The sequence below is a fragment of the Pogoniulus pusillus genome, chromosome 9, assembly GCF_015220805.1.
Source record: "Pogoniulus pusillus isolate bPogPus1 chromosome 9, bPogPus1.pri, whole genome shotgun sequence".
NCBI lineage: Eukaryota > Metazoa > Chordata > Aves > Piciformes > Lybiidae > Pogoniulus > Pogoniulus pusillus.
In genome coordinates, this window is record NC_087272.1 from 3,145,751 (window position 1) to 3,158,856 (window position 13,106).

General features: G+C 40.9%; 1 protein-coding gene across 10 annotated transcripts in view; it reads left to right on the forward strand.

The window, feature by feature from the left end:
- PDLIM5 (PDZ and LIM domain 5) overlaps positions 1-13,106 on the forward strand; it is a 169,225-nt gene that overhangs the window by 92,612 nt on the left and 63,507 nt on the right. For 6 of the 10 annotated variants that reach the window (XM_064148342.1, XM_064148344.1, XM_064148346.1 and 3 more), the window contains exons 4-5: positions 1,602-1,644; positions 7,913-8,331. In XM_064148342.1, coding sequence (XP_064004412.1) covers positions 1,602-1,644; positions 7,913-8,331 — 462 coding nt within the window. The remainder of the gene's footprint in view (positions 1-1,601; positions 1,645-7,912; positions 8,332-13,106) is intronic. The other 4 variants (XM_064148345.1, XM_064148349.1, XM_064148351.1 and 1 more) reach the window with 1 other exon arrangement.

Below are 13,106 nucleotides of genomic sequence, written 5' to 3' on the forward strand. Positions count from 1 at the left end.
ATCTCTGCATGGGGTTGCTGTGGCCAAAGTGCAGCACCAGCACTTGGAGCTATTGAAGCCATCCCCTTGGACTCTGCCCATCTGTGCAGGCGGTCAAGGTCCTGCTGCAGAGCCCTTCTGCCCTCCAACCCAGCCACATCTGCCCTCAGCTTGGTGTCATCTGCACACTTGCTGATGACTGACTCCATGCCCTCATCCAGATCATCTATGAAGATGTTAAAGAGGATGGGGCCCAGCACTGATCCCTGAGGGACACCACTAGTGACAGCTGCCAGCTGGATGTGGCACCATTCACCACCACTCTCTGGGCTCAGCCCTCCAGCCAGTTCCTAACCCAGCACAGAGTGTTGCCATCCAAGCCATGGGCTGACAGCTTAGCCAGCAGTTTGCTGTTGGGGACAGTGTCAAAGGCCTTGCTGAAGTCCAGATAGACACATCCACAGGCCTCCCCACACCCACCAAGGGGGTACCTGATCAGAGAAGGAGATCAGGTTAGAAAGGCAGGATCTGCCCTTCCTATTCTGTGGATTATATGGATATCTCTTAATGTTAGCCAGCTACTGAGCCTGCAGCACCATTGCTGTTGTTACAATCTTCTCATGAGGCCCAAAAGTCAAATGGCTTTGGGGAAAGAGTCACTGTCCCTGGAGGTGTTGAAGCAAAACCTGGATGAGGCACTTAGTGCCGTGGTGTGGTTGACTGGTTACTGCTGGATCTTAAGAAGTCATTCTTGGCAGAGGGAGTCATTCTTGACAGATTCTATGATCTTTGTAGCCCTCCCTTGGATTCCTTCCAGTAGATCCCTGTCCCTTCTGAAATGGGGAGCCCAAAACTGAACACAGTATTCCAGGTGAGGTCTCCAGCAGGGCAGAGTAGAAGGGGAGGAAAACCTCCCTTGATCTGCTGACCACACTCTTCCTAATCATAGAATCATAGAATCAACCAGGTTGGAAGAGACCTCCAAGCTCATCCAGTCCAACCTAGCACCCAGCCCTATCCAGTCAACCAGACCATGGCACTAAGTGCCTCATCCAGTCTTTTCCTAATGCCCTCTAGCACCCCACTGGCCTTCTTGACCATCAGGGCACATTGCTGTCAGTGATGGTTTGAGTGTTACCTGCCCCCCCCCCACTTTGGAGATAGCAGAATTATGGGATTGAAGAACAATCTTCTAGTCCCCAGAGGATTTTTTTAACCCTGTAGTTCTCCACCTGGGACTCTGTCCCATGCAGAACTTGTTAGCCACCAGCACTCCCAGGTCCCTCTCTACAGGGCTGCTCTCCAGCAGATCACTTCCCAGCCTGTAGTGGTGCAGTTCATTGTTCCTTCCCAGGTGCAGGACTCTGCACTGATCCCTGTGGAACCTCATCAGGTGGTTATCTGCCCAGGCCTCAGTCTGTCCAAGTCTCTGTGAATGGCCACAGAAGCTTTTAGATGTCAGCCAAGCCAAGTTTCACCTTCATACTTCTTGTTTCCTTTAGGGGGAAGGAAATAGTTTTACATCTATGCATGCTCTTGGTGAGTTGGAAGAAGGAAATGCTTCAAGAACTTGGGATTTACACTGATGTGTGTTTTGTTTTGTTTTTTTTTTTCTCTTTCAGAGTGACTTCTATAACAAAACCTGATCTTATTCATGTGCCAAAGGTATGTTCATCATCATCATCACCATCACAACCAAGCATGTGGCACTAACTGCTCCCCTGCTGTCATTCAAACTTGCCTTTCAATGCTTGACTTCCATTTGCTGCTTTAAAGGTATTGGAATCTTTCAGAGAGTACCCTCAAAACAGACAGACCAACCCAAAGAAACGATTGAAAAAGGTGAGGCATCTGGCCCCAAATAATTAATAATTAATTGATTAATTAGAATGTAAAAATACGAAGTAAAAGAAAGTAAATCAATTAATAAATAGAATAATGAATAGAACAATAATGAATATAAATAGAATAGTAAATAGAATAATAATAATAAGTAGTAAAAAGTTATCATGCCATTATTGGAACATGTTTGAGACATTGAAGTGTTTCCTCTGTTTCTAAGAGAGAAGCAGAAAATAAAACAATAATAAATATAATAATAATAGCAATAATAATAATAATAATAACAAGAAGAAGAAGTAGAAGTAGTAGTAAAAGTCATCATACCATTATTGGATCATTTTTTAGATAGATATTGAACTATTTTCTCTGTCCCTAAGCAGAAAATAAAACAATAATAAATATAACAACAAATATATTAATAGAAATAGAATAGTAAATAGAATAATAATAACAAGAAGAAGAAGTAGAAGTTATCAAACCATTATTGAAACATTTTTAGACAGATATTGAAGTGTTTCCTCTGTCCCCAAGAGAGCAACAGAAAATAAACCAATAATAAATGTAATGATAGATATAAGAATATAAATAGAATAGTAAATAGAATAATAATAACAATAATAACAACAGTATTAATAATAGTAATAATAAGAAGTAAAAGTTATCACACCATTATTGGAACATTTTTTAGATAGATTTTGAAGTGTTTCCTCTGTCTCTAAGAGAGAAACAGAAACAAAACAATAATAAATATAAGAATATATATAGAATAGTAAATAGAATAATAATAATAACAACAGTAATAATAGTAATAATAATGATAAGAATAAGAAGAAAAAGTTATCACACCATTACTAGAACACTTTTTAGATAGACATTGAAGTGTTTCCTCTGTTCCTAAGAGAGAAACAGAAAATAAAACAATAATAAATATAAGAATATAAATAGAATAGTAAATAGGAAAATAACAATAATAACAACAACAACTATAATAATAGTAATAATAATAATAATAATAATTAGAAGAAGTAGTAAAAGTTATCATACCATTATTGGAACATTTTTTAGATAGGTATTGAAGTATTTTCTCTGTCCCTAAGAGAGAACAGAAAATAAAACAATAATAAATATAGTAATATAAATAGAATTGCAAATAGAATAATAACAGCAACAAGAATAATAGTAGTAATAATAGTAAGTAAAAGTTATCATACCATTATTGGAATGTTTTTTAGATAGATATTGAAGTGTTTCCTCTGTCCCTAAGAGAGAAACAAAAAATAAAACAATAATAAATATAAGAAAATAAATAGAATAGTAAATAGGAAAATAACAATAATAACAACAACTATAATAATAGTAGTAATAATAATAATGATAATAAGAAGAAGAAGTAAAATTATCATGCCATTATTGGAACACTTTTTAGATAGATATCGAAGTGTTTTCTCTATCCCTAAGAGAGAAGCAGAAAAGAAAACAATAATAAATATAAGAATATAAATAGAATTGTAAACAGAACAACAATAACAACAACAACAACAATAATAATAATAGTAATAATAATAATAAGTAACAGTTATCATACCATTATTGGAACATTATTTAGATAGGTATTGAAGTGTTTCCTCTGTCCCCAAGAGAGCAACAGAAAATAAAACTATAATTAATGTAATGATAAATAAAAGAATATAAATAGAATAGTAAATAGAATAATAATAACAATATTAACAACAGTAATAATAATAGTAATAGTAATAACAAGATAAAAAAATAGTAAATAGAATAATAATAACAATAATAATAGTAATAAGAAGAAGAAGTAGAAGTAAAATTATCACACCATTATTGGAACATTATTTAGACAGATATTGAAGTGTTTCCTTTGTCCCTAAGAGAGAAGCAGAAAACAAAACAATAATAAATATAAGAATATAAATAGAATAGTAAATAGAATGATAATAATAGTAATAATAAGAAGAAGAAGAAGTAGAAGAAGTAAAAGTTATCATATCATTATAGGAATATTTTTAGATAGACATTGAAGTGTTTCCTCTGTCCCTAAGAGAGAAGCAGAAAATAACACAATAATAAATATAAGAATATAAATAGAATAATAATATCAATAATAATAATAACAACAATAATAGTAATAATAACAATAAGAAGAAAAAGAAGTAAAGTTATCAAACCATTATAGGAACATTTTTAGGCAGATATTGAAGTGTTTCCTCTGTCCCTAAGAGAGAAGCAGAAAATAACACAATAATAAGTATAAGAATATAAATAGAATAGTAAATAGAATAATAATAACAACAGTAATAACAACAATAATAATAGTAATAATAAGAAGAAGTAGAAGTAAAATTGTCACACCATTATTGGAACATTATTTAGACAGATATTGAAGTGTTTCCTTTGTCCCCAAGAGAGAAGCAGAAAAATAAAACAATAATAAATATAAGAATATAAATAGAATAGTAAATAGAATAATAATAGTAATAATAATAAGAAGAAGAAGTAGAAGAAGTAAAAGTTATCATATCATTCTAGGAACATTTTTAGATAGATATTGAAGTGTTTCCTCTGTTCCTTAGAGAGAAGCAGAAAATAAACCAATAATAAATATAATAATAATAACAAGAAGAAGAAGAAAAAGAAGAAGTAGTTCAAGTTATCATACCATTATTGGAACATTATTTAGGTAGATATTGAAATGTTTCCTCTGTCCCTAAGAGAGAAACAGAAACAAAACAATAATAAATATAATAATACAAATAGAATTGTAAATAGAAGAATAATAACATCAACAGCAACAATTCTAATAGTAGTAAGAAGAAGAAGTAAAAGTTATCATACCACTATTGGAACATTTTTAGGTAGATATTGAAGTGTTTTCTCTATCCCTAAGAGAGAAACAGAAACAAAACAATAATAAATATAATAATAGAAATAGAATTGTAAATGGAATAATAATAACATCAAAAACAACAATTATAATAGTAGTAATAATAATGAGAAGAAATAAAAGTTATCATACCACTATTGGAACATTTTTAGGTAGATATTGAAGTGTTTCCTCTATCCCCAAGAGAGAAACAGAAAATAGAACAATAATAAATATAAGAATATAAATAGAATTGTAAATAAACTAATAATAACATCAATAACAACAATAATAATAATAGTAGTAATAATAATAATGAGAAGAAATAAAAGTTATCATACCATTATTGGAACATTTTTAGGTAGATATTGAAGTGTTTCCTCTATCCCTAAGAGAGAAACAGAAAATAGAACAATAATAAATATAATAATAGAAATAGAATTGTAAATGGAATAATAATAACATCAATAACAACAATTCTAATAGTAGTAATAATAATGAGAAGAAATAAAAGTTATCATACCATTATTGGAACATTTTTAGGTAGATATTGAAGTGTTTCCTCTGTCCCTAAGAGAGAAGCAGAAAATAACACAATAATAAATATAAGAATATAAATAGAATAGTAAATAGAATTATAATAACAATCATAATAACAACAATAATAATAGTAATAATAAGAAGAAGTAGAAGTAAAATTATCACACCATTATTGGAACATTATTTAGACAGATATTGAAGTGTTTCCTTTGTCCCTAAGAGAGAAACAGAAAATAGAACAATAATAAATACAATAATATAAATAGAATTGTAAATAGACTAATAATAACATCAATAACAACAATTACAATAGTAATAATAATGAGAAGAAATAAAAGTTGTCATACCATTATTTGAGCATTTTTAGGTAGATATTGAAGTGTTTCCTCTGTCCCTAAGAGAGAAGCAGAAAATAACACAATAATAAATATAAGAATATAAATAGAATTGTAACTAGAATAATAATAACAACAATAACAACAGCAATAATAATAGTATTAATAATAATAGGAAGAAGTAAAAGTTATCATACCATCATTGGAACGTTTTTTATATAGATACTGAAGTGTTTCCTCAGTCCCCAAGAGAGAAACAGTAAAGCATTGGTTGAGGTTTTTTTGCTGATGAGTTTTCAGTTTGGTCTTTGGTTTTTCTTTTTAATGGGCACTGAAATCTTCCTTTCTATTTGAAAGAAACTTATCTAAATATTTGGATTTTGGGGAAGAATTCCCCGTGGGAATGAGTTGTTCTTAAGTTCTTTTTTTAACTCTCAATCGATAGAATCAAACCAGGTTGAAAGAGACCTCCTAAATCATCCAGTCCAACCTATCACCCAGCCCAATAGTTTCAAACCCCCTTTTTTTAATCAGAAGGATGTTTGCAAACCTGAAAATGCCTACAGGTGGCTTAAATGCTCTGCAGTGGGCAGAGATAATGAGTAGTATATATAGTTCTGCAGACTGTGATTTGAAAGGCCACAGTCTGGGAACCACAATGGTAAAATACAGCTCTCAGGGGAAAAAAAATAAGACATTGAGACACCTGAGTGGAGTGCAACTGGAACAGCTCCAAGTCCCAAAGCAGTGACCTCTGCTAAATGAGCTCCAGTGCTCTGGTTCCACTCCTAAGGGCTGTCTCAGCACATCTCAGCAGATGTGGATCTGTTGGAGGGTAGGAGAGCCCTGCACAGCCTGGATGGGTGGGCAGAGGCCAGTGGGATGAGACTGAACAAGGCCAAGGGCAGGGTTCTACCCTTTGGCCACAGCAACCCCAAGCAGCACTACAGGCTGGGGACTGAGTGGCTGAGAGCAGGCAGGCAGAGAGGGAGCTGGGGGTGCTGGGAGAGAGGAGCTGAAGCTGAGGCAGCAGTGCCCAGGTGGGCAGCAGAGCCAATGGCATCCTGGGCTGGCTCAGGAGCAGTGTGGGCAGCAGGAGCAGGGAGGTTCTTGTGCCCCTGTGCTCAGCACTGCTCAGGCCACCCCTGGAGTGCTGTGTCCAGTTCTGGGCTCCTCAATTGCAGAGAGATGTTGAGGTGCTGGAAGGTGTTGAGAGAAGGGCAGCAAGGCTGGGGAGGGTCCTGGAGCAGAGCCCTGTGAGGAGAGGCTGAGGGAGCTGGGGGTGTGCAGCCTGCAGCAGAGGAGGCTCAGGGCATTGCTGTCTGCAGCTCCCTGAAGGGAGGCTGTAGCCAGGTGGGGTTGGGCTCTGCTGCCAGCAAGCAGCAAGAGAAGAAGGGGACACAGTCTCAAGCTGTGGCAGGGCAGGTCTAGGCTGGATGTTGTTAGGAAGTTGTTGTCAGAGAGAGTGATTGGCATTGGAATGGGCTGCCCAGGGAGGTGGTGGAGTGGCTGTGGCTGGAGGTGTTGAAGCCAAGCCTGGCTGGGGCACTTAGTGCCATGGTCTGGTGGATTGGGCAGGGCTGGGTGCTAGGTTGGGCTGGCTGAGCTTGGAGCTCTCTTCCAACCTGCCTGATTCCCTGATCCTACGCTCTATCCATACCACATGTGCACGCACACGTGCTGCTTGCCTGTGGGGAATGTGGGCATCCCAAATTGGGTTGGAGAAGTGGAATGTGGGTTTTTGTAAGAACCACTTGGGGTTTTTCACACATGAGTTACCCAGAGGGGTTTGCAGCAAAGCAGTTCTTCAGTTTCTCTTGAGTTTGATTTGTGGGGTGCCTCTTTTGGATGTGATGAGAGGGGAGATTTAGGCTGGAGGTGAGGAGAAAGTTCTTCCCTGAGAAAGTCATTGGACACTGGAATGGGCTGCCCGGGGAGGTGGTGGAGTCGCCGTCCCTGGAGCTGTTCAAGGCAGGACTGGACGTGGCACTTGGTGCCATGGTGTGGCCTTGAGCTCTGTGCTAAAGGGTTGGACTTGATGATCTGTGAGGTCTCTTCCAACCCTGATAATACTGTGATACTGTGAGTTAGCATCGTGGGATTTCACACTGATTGTGCATGCCTGGATGCTTCCCTTTCCTGAAACGCACGGCTCGGGGCTTTTCCTTTGCACATTTCATGGCTGCAATCTTGTTAAGGCTTGCTTCTGTGCTTGGTTTGGTGCTGAGCAGGCTCTCTGCCCTGAGAGCAGCGAAGACTCCCTGCTGAGGAAGGCTCTGCATGCGTTTGGAGCGGTTTTGTGTGTTTCGTTTTTGTCTCTCATCTCGCATAGGGCGAACCTACCGAAGTAGTTAAGCCTGTGCCCATTGCCTCTGCTGTCGCACCCAAAGTCACTGCCGTGGCAAGCGTGGCTTACAATACGACGCCACGGCCGTTTGGAGCTGTAACCTCCTCCAAAGTCACCTCCATCCCATCACCATCCTCCGCCTTCACCCCAGCTCAGGCGGCGCCGTTTGCCGCGCCCGGACTGCATGTTAACGCCAAGCCTAACGCTGAGCAGCCTGCGGCCGCCCCGAGCGCTGCTAAACCTGCAGTTAATGTCCTACGGCAGCCTGCGGCCGCGCACGCCGCGGCCCCCAGCGCCACCGCCGCGGCCCCCAGCGCCACCGCTGCCCAGGGCGCCCAGGAGCTAGCCGAGGGGCCACGACGAGGAGGCAGAGAAAACCAGGGGGAGAGTAAACAGCAAAATGGGTAGGTGGGATTTCTTGTGCTTTTCGCTGCGAGGCTCTTTTCTCCCAGGAGAAAAAAACAAATAGCTGGGCTTGTGTAAGGGCTGAGTGGAACACAGCTGGGACCACTGCGATCCTCAGAAGGAAAGCTCTGAGGGACGACTCGGCTTAAAAGGGATGCTCCAAAGGGCCAAGCCAAACCTTTGGTGATGACATTTCTCTAAGGAATGATTCAGCTTAAAAGGGAAGCTTCAAAGGGCCAAGCCAAAGGTTTGGTGATAACATTTCTCTAAGGAATGATTCAGCTTAAAAGGGATGCTTCAAAGGGCCAAGCCAAAGGTTTGGTGATGACATTTCTCTGAGGAATGATTCAGTTTAAAAGGGAAGCTTCAAAGGGCCAAGCCAAAGGTTTGGTGATGGCATTTCTCTAAGGAATGATTCAGCTTAAAAGGGATGCTTCAAAGGGCCAAGCCAAAGGCTTGGTGATAACATTTCTCTAAGGAATGATTCAGCTTAAAAGGGATGCTTCAAAGGGCCAAGCCAAAGGTTTGGTGATAACATTTCTCTAAGGAATGATTCAGCTTAAAAGGGATGCTTCAAAGGGCCAAGCCAAAGGTTTGGTGATAACATTTCTCTAAGGAATGATTCAGCTTAAAAGGGATGCTTCAAAGGGCCAAGCCAAAGGTTTGGTGATAACATTTCTCTAAGGAATGATTCAGCTTAAAAGGGAAGCTTCAAATGGCCAAGCCAAAGGTTTGGTGATAACATTTCTCTAAGGAATGATTCAGCTTAAAAGGGATGCTTCAAAGGGCCAAGCCAAAGGTTTGGTGATAACATTTCTCTAAGGAATGATTCAGCTTAAAAGGGATGCTTCAAAGGGCCAAGCCAAAGGTTTGGTGATAACATTTCTCTAAGGAATGATTCAGCTTAAAAGGGATGCTTCAAAGGGCCAAGCCAAAGGTTTGGTGATAACATTTCTCTAAGGAATGATTCAGCTTAAAAGGGAAGCTTCAAATGGCCAAGCCAAAGGTTTGGTGATAACATTTCTCTAAGGAATGATTCAGCTTAAAAGGGATGCTTCAAAGGGCCAAGCCAAACGTTTGGTGGTGGCATTTCTCTAAGGAATGATTCAGCTTAAAAGGGATGCTTCAAAGGGCCAAGCCAAACGTTTGGTGATGGCATTTCTCTGAGGAACGATTCAGCTTAAAAGGGATGCTTCAAAGGGCCAAGCCAAACCTTTGGTGATGGCATTTCTTTAAGGAATGTTTCAGCTTAAAAGGGATGCTTCAAAGGGCCAAGCCAAAGGTTTGGTGATGGCATTTCTCTGAGGAGCGATTCAGCTTAAAAGGGAAGCTTCAAAGGGCCAAGAATGCCATTGGTGATGGCACTTCTCAATGCCTTATACTGGGTTGAAGGAGTGTCACAGCTAAATTGGGTGTGGATCACAAAGTCCTTTAGCAGATGGCTTGGATCAGCTGTGTTCCTGGACCTTACAACAAGCCTGCTATTGATTTCAGTGTCGCTGTCTCACTGTGTGTGTCGATTCCTGACCGAAAGCAGCAGGCACTCAAGAACGCAAAGCAGTGTGGCAAGAAGGGTCAGTGGGGGCTGTAGAGGCTGGGAATGGGGCTTGCTGAGATACCAACTGTCACATCAGACAGGACTGATGGAGAAGGGTCCTGGAAGGGAGGCAGATTGCTCCTCTGCACAAAATGGGAGAAGGTTTAAGATCCATTCAAGGAAGCTGGCAGGGTTTAGCAGATTCTTTGCACCTCAAGGGTTACTTTTCCCCTAAAAAAGCAGCACAGATTTTAAACCTGAGCAATTTTTGTATTCAAATGGTTTGGAGGTTTTTTATGTTGAAGTGGATGTTGGAAACCTACCATAGAATCAACCAGGTTGGAAGAGACCTCCAAGATCATTGAAGGTTACATAAAATGCTTACACTGTACAGCATCTGGACCAGTCAGCAATGGATTGATAAATGGTGCTGAGCTCAGCAGTGATCTTGGGCACTTACACATGTACCACTGCCCTGTTTCAGCAGCATGTTTTTGGCTGGGACTGCTTTGGACTCTCCCAGAAATTCCAGGACAGGGCACACAAGCTGTAGCACCCCAGAGACAGGATCCCAGCATCTGCTGTGCCAGGGAGAGGAGTGCAAGCAGTCTCATGCCAGCTGGCCTTCATGCCTAGCAGTGGGGTCTGGCAGATCGAATTAGGCAGTAAGGAGGGCAAAAGGGGAACTGTAGGTTTCTCCTTGATCTCAAGGATATAAAACCTGTGCTTAAAACCTAAAAGCTGTGGTTACTTTTTCCCATCCCTCAAGGGACAGGCTGGAGGAATAGGCCTGGTGCCTCCTGCATCTGATATATTCTCTTAGCATCATAGAGTCAACCAGGCTGGAAGAGACCTCCAAGCTCAGCCAGCCCAACCTAGCACCCAGCCCTGGCCAATCAACCAGACCACAGAATAATAGAATCCATCAGGCTGGAAGAGAGCTCCAAGCTCAGCCAGTCCAACCTAACACCCAACCCTGGCCAATCAACCAGACCATGGCACTAAGTGCCTCATCCAGGCTTTGCTTCAGCACCTTCAGGAAAGGTGACCCCTCCACCTCCCTGGGCAGCCCATTCCAATGCCAATCGCTCTGTCTGCCAACAACTTGCTAACAACATCCAGCCTAGATCCTAACATCCTCCTCTGGCACAACTTGAGGCTATGTCCTCTTCTTCTCTTGCTGCTTGCCTGGCAGCAGATACTAGCCCTTCCTGGCTGCAGCCTCCCTTCAGGGAGCTGCAGACAGCAATGAGCTCTGCCCTGAGCCTCCTCTGCTGCAGGCTGCACACCCCCAGCTCCCTCAGCCTCTCCTCACAGGGCTCTGCTCCAGGCCCCTCGCCGGCTTCATGTGTGAAGTATATGAAAGGTGAACATGTTTTAAACTGCAGTTTCAGCTGAACTTCTGACAGAGAGGGGAAATTTTGTGAGGTGCCTCTTCTTTTCATATTGCAGTATCGATATTCTCTATGCATAGACTCATTGAATGCTGTTGGTATGGTAGCATCCAGCTGGTGGCAAGAGTCTGTGGTGCATAGAAGTGGAGTGAAATCAGAAGATTCTGAAGGACTCAGTGCTGGTAGACCTCTTGAATAGACTTTGGCAAACCATCTCTTATCTTTCCAGGAATGTTGTCATAGCAAATAACTGCCTAAGGAGTATACAAAAGCAGCAATTAGTACTGAAAGAGTGGAACAATAGCAGCGAAATGAAGTCTTCTGGAAAGAAGTGCTGCAGGCTAGAGCAAGCACTTGAGGAGCAAGATGGGTTCACTGTTAGTGTCCCGCCCTAGGTTACAGGAAGAATAATACCAAGCGAATTGGTTAGTCTGCACTAAATTCCACATTGCTTCTGTGTTTTGCATGATTCATCTTCATAAGTAGCACTACTGAGCAAATGTAGTTTTTCAGACATGCACTTTGTCAGCCACAGAAGTTCCTCCCTTCCTGCTTGTTCCCTTCAAACTCCATTCAGGACCTAAACTATTTGCTTTCACTTCAGGATGGGGAAGGAAGTTTTGTTTCCCTTGTTTAGTTTTGGCTTAGAAAGACTTAGAAAGAAGCAATTTGCCTTCACTGGGCTGTATGCAGTTATGCTTTTATCAAGACCTTCTTGCCAACTCTTGCATGGAAATGTGCCTGCTGCTTAAAACAGGTAAGATCTCAACAAACTTCACTCAGTTTAAGCTCAGCTAGGTTGATTTTTTTTCCCCTTGTAGGTTCTCTTGACGATTCTAAGTTTGACTTACATAATAGATGGCTTTACCAGAGCTTGAATTTGGAAAATCCTGTAATATTTCAAGAAGCAAAGGATGCATTAACACATCAAATACTTTGTGTTTTTTTTTTTCCCTTGCAGATAACAGCAACGACAAAGTTAGTATCAACAGCACTGGAGTTGAACTGTGGTTGTTTCTCCTGTTGGAATAACCAGCATGTATTCTTGTTTTGCAGAATTGCAGCTCTTAGAGAGCTTCATACTTAGATTTTGCAAAACAGCTTCAGCTGCTCTTAGTAACTTCTTAGTGTAGCAAATGGTTTTGTCTGCATTGGACGTGATGTGATCTGGCTTTTGGCTGTGCTAGATTTTGCAGGGCTTGGGGTTTATTTTCATTCCACAAAACATTTGTGTGGTGTTTGTGTGTATAGATCAATCCTTGGTGCATCCATGGTTAATTGGTGTGGGTGCAGAGATAAATCCTTGGTGCATCCCTGGCTGATTGGTGTGGATGCAGAGATAAATCCTTGGTGCATCCATTGCATAGCTAAATCCTTGGTGCATCCCTGTCTGATTGGTGTGTGTGCAGAGATAAATCCTTGGTGCATCTATTGCATAGATAAATCCTTGGTGCATCCCTGTCTGATTGGTGTGTGTGCAGAGATAAATCCTTGGTGCATCTATTGCAGAGATAAATCCTTGGTGCATCCCTGTCTGATTGGTGTGGGTGCAGAGATAGATTCTTGGCGCATCCATTGCATAGCTAAATCCTTGGTGCATCCCTGGCTGATTGGTGTGGGTGCAGAGATGAATCCTTGGTGCATCCCTGTCTGATTGGTGTGGGTGCAGAGATAAATCCTTGGTGCATCCCTGGCTGATCGGTGTGAGTGCAGAGATGAATCCTTGGTGCATCCCTGTCTGATTGGTGTGGGTGCAGAGATAAATCCTTGGTGCATCCCTGACTGATTGGTGTGGGTGCAGAGATAAATCCTTGGTGCATCTATTGCATAGATAAATCCTTGG